This window comes from Anolis carolinensis, chromosome 6, assembly GCF_035594765.1.
Source record: "Anolis carolinensis isolate JA03-04 chromosome 6, rAnoCar3.1.pri, whole genome shotgun sequence".
Classification (NCBI taxonomy): Eukaryota; Metazoa; Chordata; class Lepidosauria; order Squamata; family Dactyloidae; genus Anolis; species Anolis carolinensis.
Genome location: NC_085846.1, coordinates 29,503,570 through 29,526,982, shown reverse-complemented (window position 1 = coordinate 29,526,982; position 23,413 = coordinate 29,503,570). Strand labels below are relative to the sequence as shown.

At 42.2% G+C, this 23,413-nt stretch overlaps 1 protein-coding gene across 3 annotated transcripts in view; it reads left to right on the top strand.

The window, feature by feature from the left end:
- The window catches only part of kcnh4 (potassium voltage-gated channel subfamily H member 4), a 70,606-nt gene that overhangs the window by 16,889 nt on the left and 30,304 nt on the right, over window positions 1-23,413 (top strand). For 2 of the 3 annotated variants that reach the window (XM_008113416.2, XM_008113415.2), the window contains exons 2-4: window positions 9,330-9,563; window positions 13,866-13,997; window positions 16,560-16,687. In XM_008113416.2, coding sequence (XP_008111623.2) covers window positions 9,330-9,563; window positions 13,866-13,997; window positions 16,560-16,687 — 494 coding nt within the window. Of the gene's footprint in view, window positions 1-9,306; window positions 9,564-13,865; window positions 13,998-16,559; window positions 16,688-23,413 lie in introns of all 3 variants that reach the window. The other variant, XM_016994598.2, reaches the window with a different exon arrangement.

The following is a 23,413-nucleotide window of genomic DNA, read 5'->3' as shown; positions in this document are numbered from 1 at the left end:
GTGGGTCATCTTGTTTACATCAAAATGCTTTTCCTGAGTTTTATACAAGACACAACACAGAAGCTGCTCATCGCATTCAGGAAACTGAATTTTAAACTCTTAACCCTGGGAGTTTTGCTGTTGTCCATGTGAGAATCAGTAGGCTAAAAGTAAGCAGGGAGAATAGGAAAAAAAAGCTGCAGCAGAAGGTTTTTCGGACAGGGTTGATGATAAATTGGGTTTTCAAAACTTCATATATCTTTTTGTTTTTACCTCTAGAAGCTCAAACAGAGCTGAATGTAGGAATAAATCCATGGATGGCATTTTTCAACTCCATCCTGGTAGGCTTTGAATGCAGTCTAGTTAACTTAAATTTAAATGACAATTCAACATAAACTTCATATATTGAAGTTACATTCCTCCCTTCAGATATAAATGCAGTCAAATTAGATTTTTAGGCTTACTCATTAACTAAATGCACTAAATGTAAGAGCATTTACAGTATATACTCAAGTATAAGATGAGTTTTTCAGCCCTTTTAAGGGCTGAAAAAGCCCCCCTCGGCTTATACTTGAGTGAGGGTCCTGGCTGGCTTCTATTCAGGTCGGCTTATGCTTGAGTATATAGGTAATCAGAGCTGGACAATCTTATCTTATTAAAGTCTTATTATTCTCTTAAATTACAGTTTAATGTAAATATTCAAAAACATTTAAGCTACTGGTGCCTCAATTAATGTAATTTTATTGGTATCTATTGGTATCTATTTTTATGCTTATTTTTGAAATTTGCCAGTAGCTGCTGCATTTCCCACCCTTGTCTTATCCTCGGCTCAATATATTTTCCCAGTTAGGCGACTTGGCTTATTTTTGAGTCAGCTTATACACAAGTATATATGGTACTTCCCATTCATAGAATCATAGAGTTGGAAGAGACCTCAAGGGCCATTCAGCCCAACCCTCTGCCAAGAAGCAGGAAAATTGCATTCAAGGCACACCCGACAGATGGCCATCCAGCCTCTGCTTAAAAGCCTCCTAAAAAGGAGCCTCCACCACACTCCAAGGCAGAGAGTTCCACTGCTGAACAGCTCTCACAACAAGGAAGTTCTTCCTAATGTTCAGGTGGAATCTCCTTTCCTGTAGTTCGAAGCCATTGTTCCGTGTCCTAGTCTCCAGTGCAGCAGAAAACAACTTGCTCTCCCTCCCTATGACTTCCCCTCACATATTTATACATGGCCATCATACCTCCTTCTCTTCTTCAGGCTAAACATGCCCAGTTCACTTCAAGGCTCTGTGTGGTTTGTCCCTATGGGTCATATCTACCTCTTCCCAGCCATTAATTGTGGCCCAAATGATCTTGATTCAAGTTAGAATAGTGATTTGCTTCACATAAATGGTGTGGACTGGACTGATTGAAAAAGTAGACCCATAAGCAATCCCATCTTGTGCACAAAGGTTTCGCTAGCATAGTTACTGCATTGTAGCCAGTGGTAAGATTATTGCCAAGGAGGGCAAAGATTTGGGCCCCATTGGAGGCAGTGCTTTGACCTTGCTGGGCGGAAATCCATAGTCCAAATGTCCTCTTTGGCACCTTCTATACCGAAGGCCATCTGTCTGCCTTGGCACTCCGCCTACCAGCGAGGTGGCAACATCCTACTCAAAATACTGCGCAAAGCATGTTATCAAACAGAGATAATTCATTTAGAAAATGGGAGAAGAGGCAACTGGTTTAAACTGGTGCATCGTCTCTAGACAAAGCTCCATTTGCAAAGACAGGCAATCCATGTAGAAAAACAGTGACACCGTGCTAAACAAAGATCAACAACTCTCTTTTTCTTCAGCATTCCAAGAGATGCTTGTCTCTAGTGGAAGAAAGGAGACAGAAAGATTTCCCATCTGATTTTGTCTTTTAGTGAGAGTGCTTTTTATGGGGTCTGGCAGTGCCATCAGGCAGGAGTTTGTGGCAGAGGATCAGGGCCTCACTTAGCAGAATAATCAGGATGGGCATGAAGCACAACAAAAGTGGCATGTTCTCATTTCTTCCGTTCTAAGATGGTATTAAGATGTGCTTGAGTTCTTGGAGAACGGGAGAAGTCCCAGCAGATTGGAGGAGGGCAAATGTGGTCCCTATCTTCAAGAAGGGAAAAAAGGATGACGCAAACAATGATTGTTTGGTCAGCCTCACATTGATACCAGGCAAGATTCTGGAAAAGATCATTAATGAAGTGGTCTGCAAACACCTAGAAAGGAATGCCACTACACTGGCTCTCAATAGAACATAAAAAATATATGGGGAAAGAGCAGGGAAGCTGGGAGAATGAGAGACAGACAAAAAGTCTCTGTTGAATGCTGTATAGTATGTTAACTGATGATGGGACAGTAGCAATACACCTAAATTATGCTAGATTCTGGATTTCATAGTAGTGGTAGATCTTAGTTTCCCATACCAGAAGGGTAGCAAATTAGCTCTGGGCTTCATCCAGAATTTTGAATATGCATACCCAGTTATTACGTTAAAACAGTTGGATGTGGTTCCTAATGAGACATGCCGTGTTATCAACGGATGTCTACGTCGTACACCGCTAGAGAAATTATGCTGTTTAGCCAGTATTGCACCACCTGACATCCGTCAGGAAGTAGCACTTCGTAACGAAAAGACCAAGGCAACAGCCCATCCTCTGTTCGGATATCAGCCAGCAAGCCAACACCTTAAATCAAGAAATAGCTTCCTAAGATCCAGGGTCGTAGCCAGAAAAAAAATTTGGGAGGTGTTTTGAAAATTTCGGGGGGGGGGGGGGGGGTTGAACCCCTGACCCACCTGCTCCCCTGTTCAGACCTGTCAATATCTGCTTGAGATAGTGCCTGGAGGGACTCTTAATGTTTTACATCTCATAGACTTAGCATGGGGATTTGGTTAACCAGTTAAAATTCATGAGTAAACCAGTTTTTTTTTTAACCTGAAAAAATTCAGGGGGGGGGGGTTGAACCCCTAACCCCCCCCCCCCTCGCTACAGGCCTGCTAAGATCTACAGAGATACTCACAGGAACATCTCAGCAAGAGAGAGTCCAAAAGTGGCAGGCTAAAACCCGGAACCTCAATCAGTGTAGCGTTGTGATTTGGGTGTTAGACTGAGGTTCTGGGAGACTAGAGTGTGAATCCCTATTTGGCCATGGAAACCCATTGGGTGACTTGAAGGAAGTCATAGCCTCAGATGAAAGCAATGGCAACAGATCTTGCCAAGAAACCTCTGTGAATGTTTGTGATACATTGGGGGGGGGGGGGATGGAGGGCAAACACCAATATATTCCATGCTTTCACAGCCATAGGGCACAATGCTGTTTAATTTCTTTTAAAAATAAATGAGTTCCTAGACCCTCTGGGAACGAAGATACAGTTCAGAACAAATGGGCAATGCTTGATGAAATCAGAAACAGGGGAATGCGGTTAAGGAGAGAACGCCTATTTATTTTTCACAGGGAGTGGAGTTCAGTTCTTTATATAGTATCTTACTCCTGATGCAGAACACATTATTTAAAATAGATGCACATTTTCCTAAGTAAACCTTGCAGATGCTTTGAATTGCTGCTTCCTCTTTGGTAATATTTTTGGTACACAGACTTAATAGTCAACTAGCACTTGATTCAGTTTGCTCTTTCCATTTAGGATTTGGGTGCAGTGGGTGGAAGGAGAGAGAAAAAGCATGATCAGCCCATGACATTTTGTTGCATGAGAGATAGAATAAGATCCCAAATTCTTATACAGAGCCTGAGAGTACTGCCAATGAATGGGATAGCATCTTGTACCATATCTGGGATAGGAGGCTATTTTACAGACCTCAGGACATGCTGGGCTATATATACCAATATATGCCAATGTGGTAGAGTTGTCTGAGGGTTGGATGGGAGTCTTCAGACTTGGAAACCCACTGGGTGACCTTGCATAAATGACATTCTCTCAGCTTTAGAGGAGGATAGTGGCAAAATTCCTCTGACTTAACCCTGCCAGGAAAACTATTAGGATTGACTTGAAGGTACATACATAACAACAACCTTCAACAGAAGAGAATGCTTGGGAAGTTCAGGAAAATGCAGCTCAGGGGAGCTGTCACCTCTGCCTCTCTGCCTCTGCTGCCCAAGGCCGTTGCTTCATTGTGCCTAATGGTAGAGCCGGCCCCAAGAAAGAAAGAAAATATTTATATTGCCTGTATCTCCTCTGGATGTACACTCTTGCCAGTTCATTCATTATCCTGATTTCTCTTCAAGGGTTCTGACAGGGATCAAGTCAGCTTAGGACACATCTCATCCCCCATCACTACCACCCGAGGGGACAGAGGTGGATGTATGTACGCCTAGCTCTAGCAATTGCTGAGTCTCTTGGCAGCAAAGTGCATAGTCAGCCCTAAGATCCAGAGTTATTTGCATCAGGGCGAGGGCTCAGAAGAACAGTGCGCACCCGGTGGGCATGTCTATTTTCAGGGATGGAACAGGAGGGCATCAAGAAGGAGATCCGGAGGCAGCCGAAGACAGCCAATGACATGGGTCTTGGAGAACGTCCTTCTCCCCCTCTCTCACCCTCATTGCTATTCCCAGTAGATAGCTGCCACTGGATGCAGACATATCTGGCCTAAATATTTCGGTACTTTTCTATTTCTTCCCCTAACTCTTTTTTAAAATTATTATTTCATCTAACCTGATTAAAAGTTCTGGGAGAACACAAAAGCTTATACATTTCTATGGCTTGTTGTTGTTGGTGTTGTTGTTGTTGTTGTTGTTGTCTTAATAAAGATATGGCCCAGCTCTGGATTTTGTTTTTAGTTATGGTCTAGTATGGTTGTTTTTGACCTTAAGAAAACTTCTGTTTGATTGTGATCCATGGGCCAAATCTATCCATCTCCCACTCTGCTGGCCTCGAAATGTCATCAGATGACATCAAATGGCACTTGACTTGCCTCATCTTACCATCTCACCTGTTAAAAATAAATGCATATTATAGCACATTATTTAAAACTTGCAAGGATAATAAACTCGGTCTCAAAAGAGCCCAAAGTACTATTTGCAATGACCTGTAGTTCTTAATCTATTGACTCCTCCTTGTCTATTTTTAAATTGTAGGTTTATTAGGAAAAGAGACCCAGCTTAACTTGGTAAAGAACCAGGATCACAAATGACACCTTATCACCCACCAATGTGGCACATGTTTAGGATCACACTTCCATAATCCCGAACAAACATATGTAGTGGCTGTTGATAATGGAATTGTAGCCCTACATTGTTTAGGAAGTATTGGGTTGGGGAGACTGGTTAAGGGATTGAAAGGGAGCAACTATCACCCTAAATGGGATCCAAACGCAAACAGGAAGACAGCCTAGTAACTGCTATATAAAACTGATCAAAAACCCAGGCTCCTGTCAGCTGTCCTCCCACAGCATTCTGCACCAACTGAAGCTTCCAGACGTATTTTGAGGGCAGCCCCATATAGAACACATTGCAGCAATCTAATCTCGACGTAACTAGGGCACGCATAACTGTGACATATTGAGTGTCTTCTACAAAAGGCAGAAGTTGGTGCACTAAATGGGTGGAAAGCAAAAGACAACATAGATCCGTATTAATATATGCATATGCTAGTATAATATATATTGCCGATCGTTTAGTAAAAATAATTATTATAGGATTTATATTTAGAAATCACTGACATCTCATTGTATTCATCGAGGTGGCCTGGATGCCTGCTCAGTATTCTGTCTGGGGTTGACCGCTTGTTATCTCTTCTTTGGGTTCTTGATCTTTACACTAAATTTAAAGCTGAACACCCTTCAAAAGGGACTTTTCTCAGCAAAGCAGAACATACAACCACATTATCCAAAATGCTTATCTGTTCTTTCTTTGTAGCAAGGGCAACCCCATCCAGAATAGCTTTATTCAGATTGGTTGTCCTTCTTATCAAGCATACTTTCATCTTATCTGGATCAGAGTTTGAAAGCATACGTACGTAGTTACTTGATTCTTTCTTCTTTACATAACCAATCGCATAGCTATATTCCATTGTGGTTAAAATTAAATGAGCAATCACTTCACACTTTTTAAAGTGGCATACCTGTAACTTTTACTTACTTTTATAGGTAAGGGGAATGATCTTAATAAATGATGGCGGAGGAGAAATAGCACATGGTTCAGGCGCTGACGTCTTGTGTCAATACCTTATGCTCAGTTCTGAGTGTCAAGGCAATGACATGGTGGACAGAAGAAGTGTCTATTTCATAACACAACTCCCATGGTTTCATAGCATTGAGCCATGGTAATTAAAGTGGTGTCAACCTGCATTAATTCTACAGTGTAAATTCACCCTGAGTTAATGCAATCACCTCAAAGCCTATTCCTCTGCATTGGTAAACCCACTGAAATTAACTCAGTGATCAGGAGTCAGCAGTTTTTTTATTCCTGCCCCATCCCTTAATTGACCACATATTCCAGGCAACTTACTTTCTAAGTTACTTTCTAATCTTTGTTTTCTTTTAGTTCTTATTTCTGACTTATTTCTTCTGCTATTTCTCCCTGTTTTGTGTGTGCTTGGGGAAATTTAACCAATCTATGACATGTTGGTGCATTTTGGCCAAGGTTTTTGAGTGGTTTTCATATTATCATTTGCCACAAAAAAAATCCTATTTGCCTAAAAGAACTTGAAGGCTGAAAAAAAATTACAATTTAATGCAGTTCCAAACCGACATTGGAGAAAACAGTTTGACTGTGCAGATGATTACATAGGAAATCCTTGAACAAGTCTGTCCCTGGATGGTGATGACACAAATCACAGAGTATTGCTGTGCATTAAGGGCTTTCCTTGGCCCACTTTTGTTGGGGTTTGTTCTCTGGCTGCCACAATGTGAAAGCTAACTTCAAATTATATTAAATGGTCGGTTTAGATGGGGCCTGTATGTGGACCACGGATCATACGCTGCCTTTATTTACCTTTATCCTCTCAATCTCACTAAAGCCTAGTGTTCCATATTGTCAAAGATCAGAAAGGCAACATGATCAGTGTAAACAAAAGAGATTTAGTCAGCTTTCCAAAGGCCTCTTGGGACAGGTGAGCACATATGAGCCTCCGGAGGGAAGGACTTCCATTAGGAAGGTGACATAACAAGAAACGGCTACGAATGCGAAACCTGTGAGGCAGAAACACAAAGCTGGCTCTTTCTCTAGTGCCTTTGTCTCCACTCTTAATAGACAAAAGGATCTGCAGCGTATTAGGCTTTAGAATGTGGTATTGGTCTAAAGTACTGACAATGGTACAGAAGGCCCATGATAAACCTTCATCATTTACAGACTGTTATTTGAAGTGTGTGTCATATTTGAAATACAGAACCTTGTACCTATTTGTACAGATCTGGGGGGGGGGGGGGAACATACTGGTTGGAGGATTCTGGGTGTAGCGATCCAATAAATTCATCTTTCCAGGTTTCAATGTGTTGTCGAAGGCTTTCATCTTTCATCTTTCCAGGTTTCGTTTTGGTGAAAGAAAGACACATGCTCTGTCGGAGCCCTTTAATTTTAAGTTTGTGTGGGCAGCTTGCAGGACTGATTTAATTTTAAGTGTTTCTCTTTAATTTTAAGTTTGTGTAGGCTGCTGGCAGGAGCTCCTCGCTGAGGCTGAAGAACTACTTGATACATGCTCAGAGGTTTTTTAAAAAATTATTTTATGTAACATGATTTAACTGGCTGGAGAGAGGCAATGCCTTTTGCAGGATCCAAAAATGGTCTGAAAAACCTTTTCTCTGCTAATGGGACAAATGCAGTGACAGAGTGACAGAGTGACAGAGACACCAAGATGCATTGTAATGGCACTAACCATTGTGGCGAAATGAGCGTTGCAGGGTTTAAAAACTATATCAAAATCCTTACCAGTCTGTTTGTCTGTAGGAAAGAGTGGGATGATATTCACACACTCATGAGCAACAATTCCCTTTCTTAATTACAGTAGAGTCTCACTTATCCAACATAAACGGGCCGGCAGAATGTTGGATAAGCGAATATATTGGAAAATATAGAGGGATTAAGGAAAGGCCTATTAAACATCAAATTAGGCTATGATTTTACCAATTAAGCACCAAAACATCATGTTATACAACAAATTTGACAGAAAAAGTAGTTCAATGCGAAGTAATGCTATGTAGTAATTACTGTATTTACGAATTTAGCACCAAAATATCACGATGTATTGAAAACATTAACTACAAAAATGCGTTGGATAATCCAGAAAGTTGGATAAGTGAGTGTTGGATAAGTGAGACTCTACTCTACCTTCAAAACTTGGGATGTGAGCAGGCTACTATAGGTCTTTAGCTTTGATTATGCCAATGGATAGGAGCCCCTGGTGGCACAGTGAGTTAAACGCTTGTGTTGGCAGGATTGATGACTTGAAGGTTGCTGACCTGAAGGTTATCGGTTCGAATTCAACCCGGGGAGAGTGCAGATGAGCCCCCTCTATTAGCTCCAGCTCCATCCGGGGACGTGAGAGAAGCCTCCCACAAGGATGGTAAACACATCAAAACATCCGGGCGTCACCTGGGCAATGTCCTTGCAGACAGCCAATTCTCTCACACCAGAAGTGACTTGCAGTTTTTGAAGTTGCTCCTGTCACGAAAAAAATGCCAATGGATGGGTATGGCTAAAGGTTAGACAGGACAGGTTGTTGTTCAGAAGAAGAGAATGTGTACATCACATTCAAATGTTGCCTCCCTCATTGAAACCCTGGAAAGCTGCTGTTCCTATAGCCGAAAATCCAACAGCATTTAAATATCTTTTTTTGGTTCTTCTGCAGGAAGAGGCATCCACAGTCCATACTAGTATACCATCCGTTTGGTAGTACAGGCCTAATTATTGCCTATCATTCCAATTAAAATTTACCATTTTTAATTTCCTCTTCCCATTTTCCACTCTGTCCTCAGCTTATTTCGTTCGTTGCAAACAAGAGTTCAAAGTGCAAAACTAGTTTGCATTGAATTAACCCAGCAGGAGGGAGAGAAGTGGGTTGAATCTTGCCCTTCTCAGTAAGTTCTGGCAAAAGCAAGTTCATATGTTCGTCATTAATCACTTTTCCCATCTTGACCACACTCCAATGTGGCTTGACCATGTGCCAAAGTTTTCATGTGTGAAACATTGTAGTTTTTAATAAGCCTCTGAAGCAAAACCATCTAGATTCCTGCCACACGTCCCCCAACTTTTAAACTAAAGTTCCCACAATCTACTGGAACAGTTATCTCCTCCCGTCCCACCCCAAAGTATTGTTTCCACACTCATTTTGTGTTGACATAATAACTCAGGGCCATAGTCTCTCTTCTCTGCTCTTCACAGACAGCAACTTCCTCCTGGCCAATGCTCAGGTGCACCGTGGGTTCCCCATCGTCTACTGCTCTGACGGCTTTTGTGACCTCACTGGCTTTGCCCGGACAGAAGTCATGCAGAAGAACTGTAGCTGCCGTTTCCTCTATGGCAGCGAGACCAGCGAAGCTGTTTTGCAGCGCATCGAGAAAGTGTTGGAAGGAAAACAAGAGTACCAAACAGAAGTCTGCTTTTACAAGAAGGCCGGTGAGTTTGTGAACAACCTTTGTAGAGGGGTATCCAATGGGATCCAAGTACAGGATTGTAAACAGAATCTGTGGACATCAGGGTTACACCTCTTGTCTTGCATGTGACTGTGCTCTTTCGATGGAACCAAGAGGCAAACAGTGGTGGCTGTCTCATCTACAGATCATGCTTGAGGTGGCAAAACATGTAGAAAGGGAGCATTGGTGTCAGGCCCCCGCTTGAAACCAAAATACTAGAAAACGGCCTTCATGGGGGGTGATGCTCTCCTTATGTGTTGGAATACAACTCCCATCATTTATGGGGAGAATCACCGTTCTATCTGTGGTTGATGTATGCTAGCAGATCTAGAGAACACCAACCTGTAAATGGCTGTGTTGAAGTCACCAGCTGTCTCCACCCTATGCAATAAAATAAACCTTTCTGGGCTGCTAAAGGAAGAATGATGACACAATCCACAGGATGTGATGCAATTTTATGAGTATGTCAGTGGAAAATGACAGTGGTTATAATCTAACACATCTAGCTGTATGGACATGTTTACCTTTCTCTACACTATATATAGATTTCTGTGTTATATTAGTATACATGTTTATGATATGGCCTAAAGTAAAGGTTAAGATTTTCCCCTGACATTAAGTCTATTCGTGTCCGACTCTGGCGGTTGGTGCTCATCTCTATTTCTAAGCCAAAGAGCCAGCGTTGTCTGTAGACACCTTCAAGGTCATGCAGTCAGCATGACTGCATGGAGCACCATTACCTTCTTGCCAAAGTGGTACCTATTTATCTACTAACATTTGCATGTTTTCGAACTGCTAGGTTGGCAGAAGCTGGGGCTAACAACGGGAGCTCATCCCACTCCCCGGATTCGAACTGCTGACCTCTCGGTCAGCAAGTTCAGCAGCTCAGCAGTTTAATCCACTGCGCCACCGGGAGCTCCAAGATATGGCCTGTCTCACTGCAATCTGTAGAATACAATATTGTGTCTAGATCAGAGGTGGGAACCTGTGGCACTTTGCGCTACATGTGGTCTCCAAACTGTTTCTTGTGTTGCCTGAAGTTGCTCCAAAGCTGCCAGATCCCCTCTCTATTGAGAATTGTGGATTATGTCCACAAATACCATCTAAGTTGGCAACGGCATTAGGTTTCAAAATATACCCCCAGACTTTCCTGACTTATAGCACAAGAAAATATCAGAAAGAATGACCTTATAAACCCAGATCTGTGAACTGAAGGAAGACTTCTGAGATTCATATTCATCTGATTTTTCATCTGAAAGTATGCATCTGCAACCCACATTAGAGCTTTGAGGAGTAATACCCCCCCCCCCAATGATGCCAACATTTACTCTGGATATTAGTGCGAGTAACTATAAATATCTATAAACCGCATCGCTGTTTTTAAAAAGTACTCCTAAAAATGTATATTATTACTGTTATTATTTAATTCTCTGTTATCTATTGAGTATATTTCCAGTGCTTAGAAATAATGGCTAAACTCCAAAAAGAGAAAAACAAAAGAAAGCTCCAAAAATAGTCCCAAGCATCGAAACAAACAAACAAAAACAACTCAACATCAAAAAGGATGAAACTCAAACAATTGCCAAAGGAAAAATGTAATGTATTAATAAAAATTAACCGGCTGCCTATTTTTGGAAAATAAGAAACTGCGTAAGAAACAGAGCCCAGTTCTAGAAAAGAGATGGGTGGAGCTGGGCTTACAAGAGCCAATATTGGCCTCCTGAGATCCACCAGCCAGAGCCAGGTGCACAATAGTAGATTTCAGGTAGGTAGATGGAAGTTGATAAATTCCATGGCAGTAGGGCACTCAATCTGGTCCAGGCTTATTTGAAATTTTAAAAGTGCTATCCACAGTAATGGATACTAAAACACCTTTAAAATTGAATCTAAAAGCAAGAATAGATTCTCCATCACACTGACATAGAAATCACCACCTGTCTTTTGTGGACATACAAGAATGAAGACCTTTAACTGCAGGGCTTGGCACAAGGAATTGTGACCACTACTAAATCCAAGTTTGGAAGTCGTTCCACATGATAACCCACTCCACTTGTTCCCTAATCCCTCTTCTTTACAGCATGACAGGATGTGTTGCTTTTAAAATGTTGCTCTTATCAGATAATTGGATGTCAGAAATCCTTACTAACCTGCTATCAAGAGTCAGTCCTAAGCAACCTTCTGTCAGCCCTCGGTTTAAAAGACTTGGATAGCATCTGTAATAATAAAAAGAGGGATGCTTAGTTTTTGGGATAGGGGTTTCATTTTTGTACTTGCGCTTTTCTTATGAACTCTTTTTTTTTAGACTCCTCTACAGTGTTTTTCCTTGTCTGATGATATTTACACTTCTCTCTGATCAAGGCATTAGTTGAAATTGTGACATAATTAATTTGTGTTGGCAGGTGTCTTTTGACATCTATTTGGGGCTGAACACTTTTTCAGCGTGTTCTTTCTTTTAAAAAAAAATCAAAACTACTGTGTTTTTTTGTTCTCTCTCTCTCTCCCCCCCCTCCCCCCCCTCTCTCTCTGGAGGTACAGTAGAGTCTCACTTATCCAACATAAACGGGTCGGCAGAACGTTGGATAAGCTAATATGTTGGATAATAAGGAGGGATTAAAGAAATGCTTATTAAACATCAAATTAGGTTACGATTTTACAAATTAAGCACCAAAACATCATGTTATACAACAAATTTGACAGAAAAAGTAGTTCAATACGCAGTAATGCTATGTAGTGATTACTGTATTTACAAATTTAGCACCAAAATATCACGATATATTGAAAACATTGACTACAAAAAAGCGTTGGATAATCCAGAATGTTGGATAAGTGAGACTTTACTGTACATTCAAACCTAGGCATCCAAAGCAGTTTTAGTTTGAGCCAGATCATAGAAGTTGTGTTCAGTCCAAATTAACATCACGGTGGTTCTAAGTCTTCTTTTTCAGGGAGTATTTGAGCATGAGTAGAATGCTATCCCATGATCAAAAGCAATACTATTTTTTTCCTTTAAAAACACACAACTCTGAGGAAAGAGTGCCTTTCTGCAATTACCATTCCTATAGGATCTTTAAAAGCAGTGGTTCCCAACCTTTTTTTTGACCAGGGGCCACTTGACCAGGGACGACTTTGACCAGGGACCACTCTCCAACATTAGTACCAAGAGGGTTACGAATCAGTTTCTGGTCAACTTTAGATTCAGTTTGGTTATCTGGGGTGCTGATTCAGAAAATTGCATTGGATAGACCACATCAGCTCTAGTTTCTGATACAGAACATATGCCATCCAGTAATCGGCATCTGCTCACCCACAGAAAACCATGTTTAATAATCTAGAACTGATGTGGTCTATCCAATCAAATTTTCTGAATCAGCACCCCAAATAACCCCAGGAACAGGCCTAAAAACGAAGACGCCAACGCTTACAGGTGCCACATGGAATGGTTCCGCTCAGGGGGAGGGAAAAGGAAGAGAAGCAGCAGTCAGGAGGCTTGTTGTCGTGCCTTTTGTGGGTAGCCAGCTCTCCCCTCCTGACATCCCCGTTGCCTTGGCATTATAACAGGGTTTTGTGAGACCAGTCTCTCTCGTTGCAATGGTGTAGTAACAGTGAGGCAGTGGACCTTGTTTTAGTTCTTGGGGACCACTGGTGGTCCATGGAACACATGTTGGGAACCACTGTTTTAGAGTGTTTTATGTCCATTCTAGGCTCAAGGAGAATTGCAGAAAAAGATGCATTGCGGGTCAGCACATCCTGAAACTTGAGACTATCCTGGAAAAATAGGGGAGGGGTAAAAGAAATTCCTGATGAACATGGCAAGGATTATGTGTGTGTGGGAAGGGGGCTGATCTTTTCCTAGGGTTGGATTAAGATTTACAAAGGCCCTAAACATAAACAGTCACAGCTGGTGGCTTTGATGTGAATCCTCTACAGGTTTTGTACTGATCCCTCTCCCCAAAAGAGGTTCTGCACTTTTAATTGTGTTTTTAAAGTTCAGACTAAAATTCAGAATAGATTCAATGATTGAGTGACATGGGAGGCACCAGATGCATGCCATTCTGAAATATGTGAAGTTTAAGAAGCCCAGGAGCATTACTCACAAATGTATAATATTCTAATTGATGTTTTCTTTTTTTTTCTTTTTTTGCATTGTGTTGTTAGATTGAGGGGCCCCTGATAATTTGAGGCCTTAAACCACAATTCACTTGGTTTATGCATCATTACTATTCTCACCCCTCCAACATTAAGAAGACGTGTGAAATTTTGTTCTTTTGCTCTTCCCTGTGTGCAGGAACACCTTTTTGGTGCCTATTGGACATTGTACCTATCAAGAATGAAAAAGGAGAGGTGGTTCTTTTCCTCTTCTCCTTCAAGGATATCACTGACGGCCATGGGAAGAGTCACCCCAGTGAGAAAAAGGATGGTGAGTGGGCACCACTGGGGAAATGAGTTGGGATTACCAAGCATATCACAGGGGACATACAGGATAGCAGGATATTGAGGGGTGATGATCAGGGTGGCAGCAGAACTCAGCAATGTTATTTTTGGATGACACCTCTGAGAAATAGCCAACCAACATGCCCTGTGGCCAAGACAGCCATATGGTTATGGTAACTGCAGTGCCAAAAAAGCAATGTTCCCAAGCTCCAGGCAGCAAGGCATACAGCGTAAGGGATCTACCTTAAGATAGCATTTACCTATGAGTCAGTCTGAACATTTCATAAAAAAAGAAAGGAGAAAGAGCAGGGCTTCCCCCTTTTGTGTGGTTTCGTATCGGATGTTCATAGCCAAGATGGTGATTGGCTTCTGCAAGCCTTTTCTAATGAGGGAAGATGTGTGTTATTTCTTATGGGGCACATATGCCTCCTTTTAGTGAAATCACATCTCCATTGAAAATGGAGGTATGTACAAACTTTTGTCCCTCATTTTGTTTTTGGCACTATCTGGAAGTTGAAAAAGGGACATAACTTAGGGCCCTTCCACACAGTCATATAACCTAGAATATCAAAGCAAATAATCCACAATATCTCAACTGGCTATTTGAGTCCACACTGCCATATAACCCAGTTCAAAGCAGATATATATATATATATCTGCTTTGAACTGAATATATATATTTAAGACTGTGAGATGTATTCCACACTGGGCGTGCGTATATATAAATATACGTGTGTGTGTGTATATATATATATGTGTGTGTGTGTGTGTGTGTGTATCGTGTCAGAAGGCAATGGTTAGGGTGGTTGCAGAACTCAGTAATGTTATTTTTGGATGACACCTCTGAGAAATCGCCAATCAACATGCCCTGTGGCCAAAATAGCCATACGGTTATGGTAATTGCAGTGCCAAAAAAGCAATGTTCCCAAGTTCCAGGCAGCAAGGCATATAGCGTAAAGGATCTTTCTTAAGATAGTTTCTTCTGAGGTGTAGGGCATAGACATCCTGTGATAATACGGCATGTCTCATTAAGAGCCACATCCACTGTTTTAATGTGGTGAGATGTATTCCACACTGAGCGTGCATATTCAGCAGCACAGTAGCAAAGTGCAAGGGCAGATGTCTTCCCTGTATCTGATTGTGATCTCCAGGTTGTGCCAGTCAGCTTTTGTATGATATTATTTCTAGTACCTACTTTTTGCTTGATAATCAAGCACTGTTTCTTGTAAGACAAAACACAGTCCAGAGTAACTTCCTGGTATTTTGGTGTGCTGCAATGCTCCAGTGGGATTCCTTCCCAAGTAATCCTCAGAGCTTGAGATGATTGTCTGTTCTCAAGATGAAAAACACACCTATGTGTTTTAGATGGATTAGGAATCAGCTGGTTTCCCTGTAATAGGCAATAAGAGCACCTAAAGCTTTGGAGAGCTTCTGTTCAACCATTTCAAAGCTATCCGCTTGAGTGGTGATAGCCTGATCATCAGCATAAATGAAACTCTGGCCCTTTTGGCAGTGGCTGATCATTTGTGTAAATGTTAAACAATGATGGAGCAGATAATGTGAGATGTTATATAGCTATGTGGAAGGAGCTTCAGTAGGAAAGTACATGAGTATCATTTAGAAACTCCTAGTTTCAGTCCCTACCTTGTGGTAGGACCAGAAAAAAAATCCAGCCTTAAATTCAAGAAAGCCACTTCCATTCAATGTAGACCATAGTGGGATAGATGGATCAATGTTTTGACTCAGTTCAAGGTTGCTCTCTATGTTCCAAATCAGCATTTCTCAAAGGCGTTATCCACTTTTAATTTACTAAGGCCTGCCATGATCACCTTATGTCCTAGACACAAAGATGCTCATTTCTTGAAACATGGATGGGTAGTTCTTTGATTAATAATTAAGCAAGATCCCTGTTGTTAGATGCACATTGGAATTAGTGAACCCACAGAATCCAGTCTAACGTTTATGTTGAGACTAGAAACCAGCACCCGCAAAATTTAGACCAGTACCCAAAATCTCTTTTTCTCCTCTTCTACTGTAGAAAAGTACTGCTGTAAGAAACTAGCTCAAATTTATTTATTTTTACTATCCCTTTGTCCGGCCTCTTCTAGAATCCTCTAGTTCCAAAAATGGTTGCTGATTGTTCTGTCTGCCCTATATGGCAGTTTTTTTTCTTCTGTTTGAGCTGCCTTTTCACTTCACTTACAAAGCTGTCCTGTTTATGATTGTCTTATTGTTGACAGCTTTGAGAACACTTTATGAAACCACATTATTGTAAACTTTGGTATTTGAGATGACTTGCTCTGGAGAGGTAACAAAAGACTTTGAAAATCCTATATGGGATTCTGAAGTCAGCATTTCAAATTGGTTGGATAGACAAAGGGAAGGACAACAAATTCTCTGGAGAGAAGATGAAACAAAAGCCAAAGGGGACAAAATGGATGCACTGAAACCTACATAAAACACACACCACTGTTTGTAATGTTGGGATTGTGACTCTTGTCCCTCAGCTGTGACTTCTGTGACTCCAACTCTTTCTCTCTTCTTCTAGAAAAGCACCGCTGTAAGAAAGCAGAGAGTTCCCACCTGCGGGCAGCCAGGCGACAGGGGCGCACAGCTCTCCACCATCTGGCTCGCCAGTTCACCAGGAAGGAACGGACGGAGATGAAGATCAACAGTGTAATTTATTTATTTATTTACAGTATTTATATTCTGCGCTTCTCACCCCGAAGGGGACTCAGGGCAAATTACAATGCACATATACATGGCAAACATTCAATGCCATTATCAGACATACCACATATACAGACAGACAATAGAGGCTATTTAACATTTTTCCAGCTTCTGGCTTCATGAGGTTATGCTCAATTCTGACCACAGGGGGAGCTGTTGCTTCAGCATCCACTGTGATGCCGAGTCCTTTTTGTTGGTAGTACTTTTTCATGTTCTACGCATGCTGGGTGTCATAAATTAAGTTAAATTAGCCTCCCCGTATTAAGCGATACCTAGAATTCTCTAGGGAGCCCTGTTGGCAAAGTGCGTTAAAGCACTGAGCTGCAGACCGAAAGGTCCCAGGTTCAAGCCCCGGGAGTGGCGTGAGCGGCCGCTGTTAGCTCCAGCTCCTGCCAACCTAGCAGTTCGAAAACATGCCAATCTGAGTAGATCAATAGGTACCGCTCCAGCGGGAAGGTAACGGCGCTCCATGCAGTCATGCTGGCCACATGACCTTGGAGGTATCTGCGGACAACGCCGGCTCTTCGGCTTGGAAATGAGCACCACACCCCAGACATGACTGGACTTAACGTCAGGGGAAACCTTTACCTTTACTTTAGAATTCTCTACTTACAGACACATCTGTTTTCGAGATGCGTAGGTTGGCAGCAAGCTAGGCTATTAACGGTCGGGAGCTTTAACTCTCACCTGGGCTTCGAACAAATGACTTCACGGTCAGTGGTGATTTATTGTTGCTGGCTACTAACTAGCTGCACCACAGCCCGGCCTATGTGTAAAGGCATAACCTGTTTGGAGGGGAGGAGGGAGGTCTACATTTCTCAATTTTGTTCCTGCTGGCACATTTATTGTTTATTCTCCAAATAGTTTCTTCTAATAAACTATTGTTCCATTCTAAAGAGGAGGCTTTTTGGAGATGAGACTTTGAGTGTGATTCAGCCAGAGCATCTATAGTTCTGCTCTTCATGAAATTTCATCACATCTCTAATGGATTTGATGAGGCTTGCTAGAGAAGGGACTAAGATCATGGCCTTCCTGATGCATTTTGACTACAACTCCCATCAACCCTCAACACAGGTTGCAATCTGAGAGCATCTGGGGAAACACATGGTTCCTACCATCTGGCATTGTGTACATTTAAGGAAAACTACTTCTTTGGATTAGCTACTCCTGATGTAAAGCCATTTGCATGCTTTCTCCAAGCAGAGTGCATCCCCCAGAGACAATTTTTGGGCAGAAGCCAGTGCCTACAGTGTGTTAATAGCATTAAACTCACCACTTTGAAGGCCATTAATGCTGCAGCCTCAACTAAGAGTCACATTTAACTGCAGGCTTACTCTTTGAAGCAGCTCAGAGTTTCCCTAGTTGGTGGGAAAGGTGCAATAGATGAATACTCTGAAGACCCACAGACAAAACACAGATCTTGTTGGGGCAAAGTAAGGGAAGAACTATCCAAAGTCTTCTGCAGGGCAATGCAGAATTATGTAGAAGCTGCTGACTACTGAAAGCAAGAATGGAAAGCATGATGCCTTCCAGATGTTGCTGGCTTGCCTTCTTCACGAGCTTTAGCCAGGCTAGCCAATGGTGAGAGATTATTGGAGCTGTAATCCAACAAGCTGTAGAGAGACACAGGATACCTTTCCCTGGTTTAATGAAAGTATGTGTATATATAAGGACATATGCAAAAGAGAAAGAGAGATCAAATGAGAGAGAGAATGATAAAGAGAGGTGGAAAGGCCAGACTTATTTGGAAGCCTTTAAACTGAGGAGCTAGACTGGTTACAGTTTTTCAGAAGGGGGTTGAAAAGACTCTTTGTAGTTCTCTCCTTTTTGTCATAAGTTCATCTCTGCCAAGCCCAGATGAAATGGATTGATGGCAACAAATGGTCACTGAGCTTGAGACTTGAAATAATAATAATAATAATAATAATAATAATAATAATAATAATAATAAGTATTACTTTATTTATAACCCTTCCTCGCTCCCCAAAGGGACTAATGGCAGTTTACAGAAATAACAAAAATGGCAAACATTCAATTGCCAATAAGGAGCCCCCAGTGGTGCAATAGCTTAACCCTGGCGCCGGCGGGACTGCTTACCCAAAGACTGGTGTTTCAAATCTGGGGAGTGGGGTGAGCTCCCTTCTGTTAGCTCCAGCTCCCCATGCAGGGACATAGAATCATAGAATCATAGAATCATAGAATAGTAGAGTTGGAAGAGACCTCATGGGCCATCTAGTCCAACCCCCCGCTAAGAAGCAGGAAATCGCATTCAAAGCACCCCCGACAGATGGCCATCCAGCCTCTGCTTAAAAGCTTCCAAAGAAGGAGCCTCCACCACGGCCCGGGGGAGAGAGTTCCACTGCCGAACAGCCCTCACAGTGAGGAAGTTCTTCCTGATGTTCAGGTGGAATCTCTTTTCCTGTAGTTTGAAGCCATTGTTCCGTGTCCTAGTCTGCAGGGCAGCAGAAAATAAGCTTGCTCCCTCCTCCCTATGACTTCCCCTACGTATTTGTACATGGCTATCATGTCTCCTCTCAGCCTTCTCTTCTGCAGGCTAAACATGCCCAGTTCTTTAAGCCTCTCCTCATAGGGCTTGTTCTCCAGATCCTTAATCATTTTAGTCGCCCTCCTCTGGACGCTTTCCAGCTTGTCAACATCTCCCTTCAACTGCGGTGCCCAGAATTGGACACAGTATTCCAGGTGTGGTCTGACCAAGGCAGAATAGAGGGGGAGCATGACTTCCCTGGATCTAGACGCTATTCCCCTATTGATGCAGGCCAAAATCCCATTGGCTTTTTTAGCTGCCGCATCACATTGTAGGCTCATGTTTAACTTGTTGTCCACGAGGACTCCAAGGTCTTTTTCGCGCACACTGCTGTCAAGCCAGGCGTCCCCCATTCTGTATCTTTGATTTTCATTTTTTCTGCCAAAGTGAAGTATCTTGCATTTGTCCCTGTTGAACTTCATTTTGTTAGTTTCGGCCCATCTCTCTAGTCTGTCAAGATCGTTTTGAATTCTGCTCCTGTCTTCTGGAGTGTTGGCTATCCCTCCCAGTTTGGTGTCGTCTGCAAACTTGATGATCGTGCCTTCTAACCCTTCGTCTAAGTCGTTAATAAAGATGTTGAACAGAACTGGGCCCAGGACGGAGCCCTGTGGCACTCCACTTGTCACTTCTCTCCATGATGAAGACGACTCGTAACTGGGAATGCTGTGGATGTAGCGTACCTGGATTTCAGTAAGGCCTTCGACAAAGTCCCCCACGACCTTCTGGCAAAAAACTAGTTAAATGTGGGCTAGACAAAACTACGGTTAGGTGGATCTGTAATTGGCTAAGCGAACGAACCCAAAGGGTGCTCACCAATGCATCGTCTTCATCATGGAAAGAAGTGACAAGTGGAGTGCCGCAGTGCATGAGAGAAGCCTCCCACAGGATGGCAAAACAACAAACATCCGGGTGTCCCCTGGGCAACGTCCTTGCAGACAGCCAATTCTCTCACACCAGAAGTGACTTGCAGTTTCTTGGGTCGCTCCTGATACGAAAAAAGTGCCAATAAAGAGAAACAACAATCAAAGCCAAGCATGGAATCAAATTACTCAATATAACTTCTAAACAAACCGAAGTCAAGGGTTAACCTAAATAAACATGATGAATACAGGGAGTTAAACCAATAAAAACTACTAAACATTAAAAACACAAAATAATATATCATAATAGATATAGATTTTCTTACTTGAGACAAAGAGTAGTAAAGTTACTACAGTGTCTTCCTGCATTTGACATGCAGGCTGGAGGATTCTAGGGATTTTGTGATTCCAAAATGATAATTTTTTGAAGCTCTGCTTTTTTGCCTTCTGTCAGGGGTGCTTTGGATGTGATTTTTCTGCTTTTTGCCAGGGAGTTGAACTGGATGGCCGACGAGGTTTCTTTCAACTCTATGATTCTATGACATGGGAGAACAACTCTGGACTTCATATGGTAGCTTATATGATATGTCAGGAGCAAATGCCGGGTGCTAGTTTGTTGGTTCCTAAAAGCAAAGAAGTTGTGAATCTCATGTTTACAGTGGGCCTTTGGTATCCATTGAGGTTTGGTTTTAGGACCCCTTATTGATACCAAAATCTGTCAAAAATCTCATCATGTACAATGGTGAAGTTAAATAGTGCGTCTTATATAAAAAAGCAAAACAAGATTTGTCTTTCGGACTTTTTAAAAAGCACTTTCAAGCTGCAGATGAGTGAATCCATGGATGCAGAATTTGTGGATAAGGTCTGACTGTATTTTCTCTTTGTTTTCTTGTTGATATTTAACAGCAGTGTGGGTAGTCAGTGGTTGATCATTCCCCATGGGTTTCTCCCTCCCTGGGACATTTTCTTTAATTACATGGCCAATATTTGCTCCGTTCAGAAGTCTCTCCCCACCCCTTTCAATTATGCCTTTTATTTTTTTAATAGTGGGGCTTACTGCTTGTTTCTAGAGAGCATATTCAAGAGTTGTGCCGTGTGGTTGCCAGTCTGATTCTTGCCACAGGAATTGGTCTATTTGTATGTCAGTGTATGGGATGGAAGGAGTTTGAAGGAAAGTGTTGGTGGCTTGGAAACATCTGGATACCCAACCCTGGCAAGAAGGGCCCCCTGCTGACCACTAAGACCTATGCTTTTTCCCTCTGCCGCTCTTCATGCCTTGACAGCTGTTCCTCTGTGACCTAACGCCGAGGCAGATTAAAAGGCTTTGGGCTGCTTCAGGGAAGGGTGGTGGTTGGAGGATGCAGGGTATGGTGGGGGGCAGGAGGAGAGAGACACTGTTGAACAACAACCTCAGCAGCTGCTCTTGTAAACTATCCATTCTGTATTACAGGCTGGTAAACCCTTTCTCTGCCACGTGGGGTGGAGGGGGGGCAGAGACTGACATGTACTAAGCTGATAATGGTGGACAATCCCCCTGCAAAAGGACTGGCTTCCCGATCCTCATCCACACTTAGGGGCCTAAGGAGCTTTTGGGGAAGGGGTGTGCGCTTGGGAAGAAAGTGTCCCAGGGGAATTGTCAAGGATTATCCGGGTGGGTAGCTGAGGGAAGTGTGTGTATGTGCATGTGTTGAGCGGGAGGGAAAATGCCCCACTTTCTTGGGATTTCCAGAACAGTAGAATAGAATAATTCTCAGATTTCTAACGGGAGCCGGCTATAGGGAGCACACAATGCCCCTATTAAAGCAGCTCCACTGGCTGCCGATAAACTGCCGGGCCCAATTCAAGGTGCAGGTTTTGACCTATAAAGCCCTATACAGCTCGGGCCCTACCTATCTCCGTGATCACATCTCCTCCTATGAGCCAGTGCGGACCTTGAGATCTTCCGGGGAGGCTCTTCTCGCGCTCCCACCACCGTCTCAAGTGCGGCTGGTGGGGACGAGGGAATGAGCCTTCTCGGCAGTGGCCCCCCGGCTCTGGAATGCATTGCCAAAAGAGATCAGGCAATCCCCTACATTATCCAATTTCCGTAAGGAACTGAAGACCTGGTGGTGTCGGCAGGTTTTTGAGTAATTACATTGGGCTACCGCCGATTTCTGAGCCTGAATATATTACACAAGATTTCCCTAGCCTAAAATGATATATTTTAATATATTGGGTTTATGGTTCCCATCCCCTTGATCTGGTCATGTAAGTGTGATTTATTGTTATAATTGTATTATTTCACTTTGTTTAATAATGTGTATTATGTTGTTATGTAATGTTTGTGTTGCTTTTATGACTGTAAACCGCCCTGAGAGATACCGGGAGATAGGGCGGTATATAAATAAAGTTTTTTTTATTATTATTGTTATTATTATTATTATTATTATTATTATTATTATTATTATTATTAGAATAGTGGAATAGTTGACAGGCAGACAAAAAATACTTTTTTTACAATAGCCTGATAGCTTTATTGCAGAGGAAATGCATGCTGTTTTGAGACTTCCACTCAGCTCTTATTCCTCTATTTTACCTCCTTTCAGTTAACCTCTTGATTACTATCATCAGAATGGTCAGAGTGAATATTCATTCTGGCCACGTTGATCATAGTAATCAAGAGGTAGGTCATGAACCAATAACCAACCACCATTTTCTTGTGGGCAAACCTTTGACTTTCAAGATGTTTTGGACTTCAGCTCTAGGTCGACCAAAATGTATGCAAGGCCAAATATTCACTGCCCTTGTTTTCAGGGTTACTGTAGAGAAAGAAGATGGAGAAGAGAAGGACAAGAGAGGCAGGGAGAAAGAGATTGGGGAGGGAGGGAAGAAAGCACATGTTTTGGGTTGCTGTGAGTTTTTCGGGCTGTATGGCCATGTTCCAGAAGCATTATCTCTTGGTGTTTTGCCCACATCTATGGCAGGCATCTTCAGAGGTTGTGACGTATATTGGAAACTAGGCAAGGGAGATTTATATATCTGTGGAAGCTCCAGGGTGGGAGAAAGAACTCTTGTCTGTTGGAGTCAAGTGTGAATGTTGTAATTAATCACCTTGATTAGCATTTAATGGCCTTGCTATTTCAAGGAGGAAGGAGAAAATCATAAACAAAATCTGGCTACCAGTATTTAAAAAAACCCTCTAAAATCAGGACAGTAAATAAAGAACAACATTCAGAAAACAGGGGAATTACAGACATGAAACAATCAGGGCCAGCTAACATCTCCCAA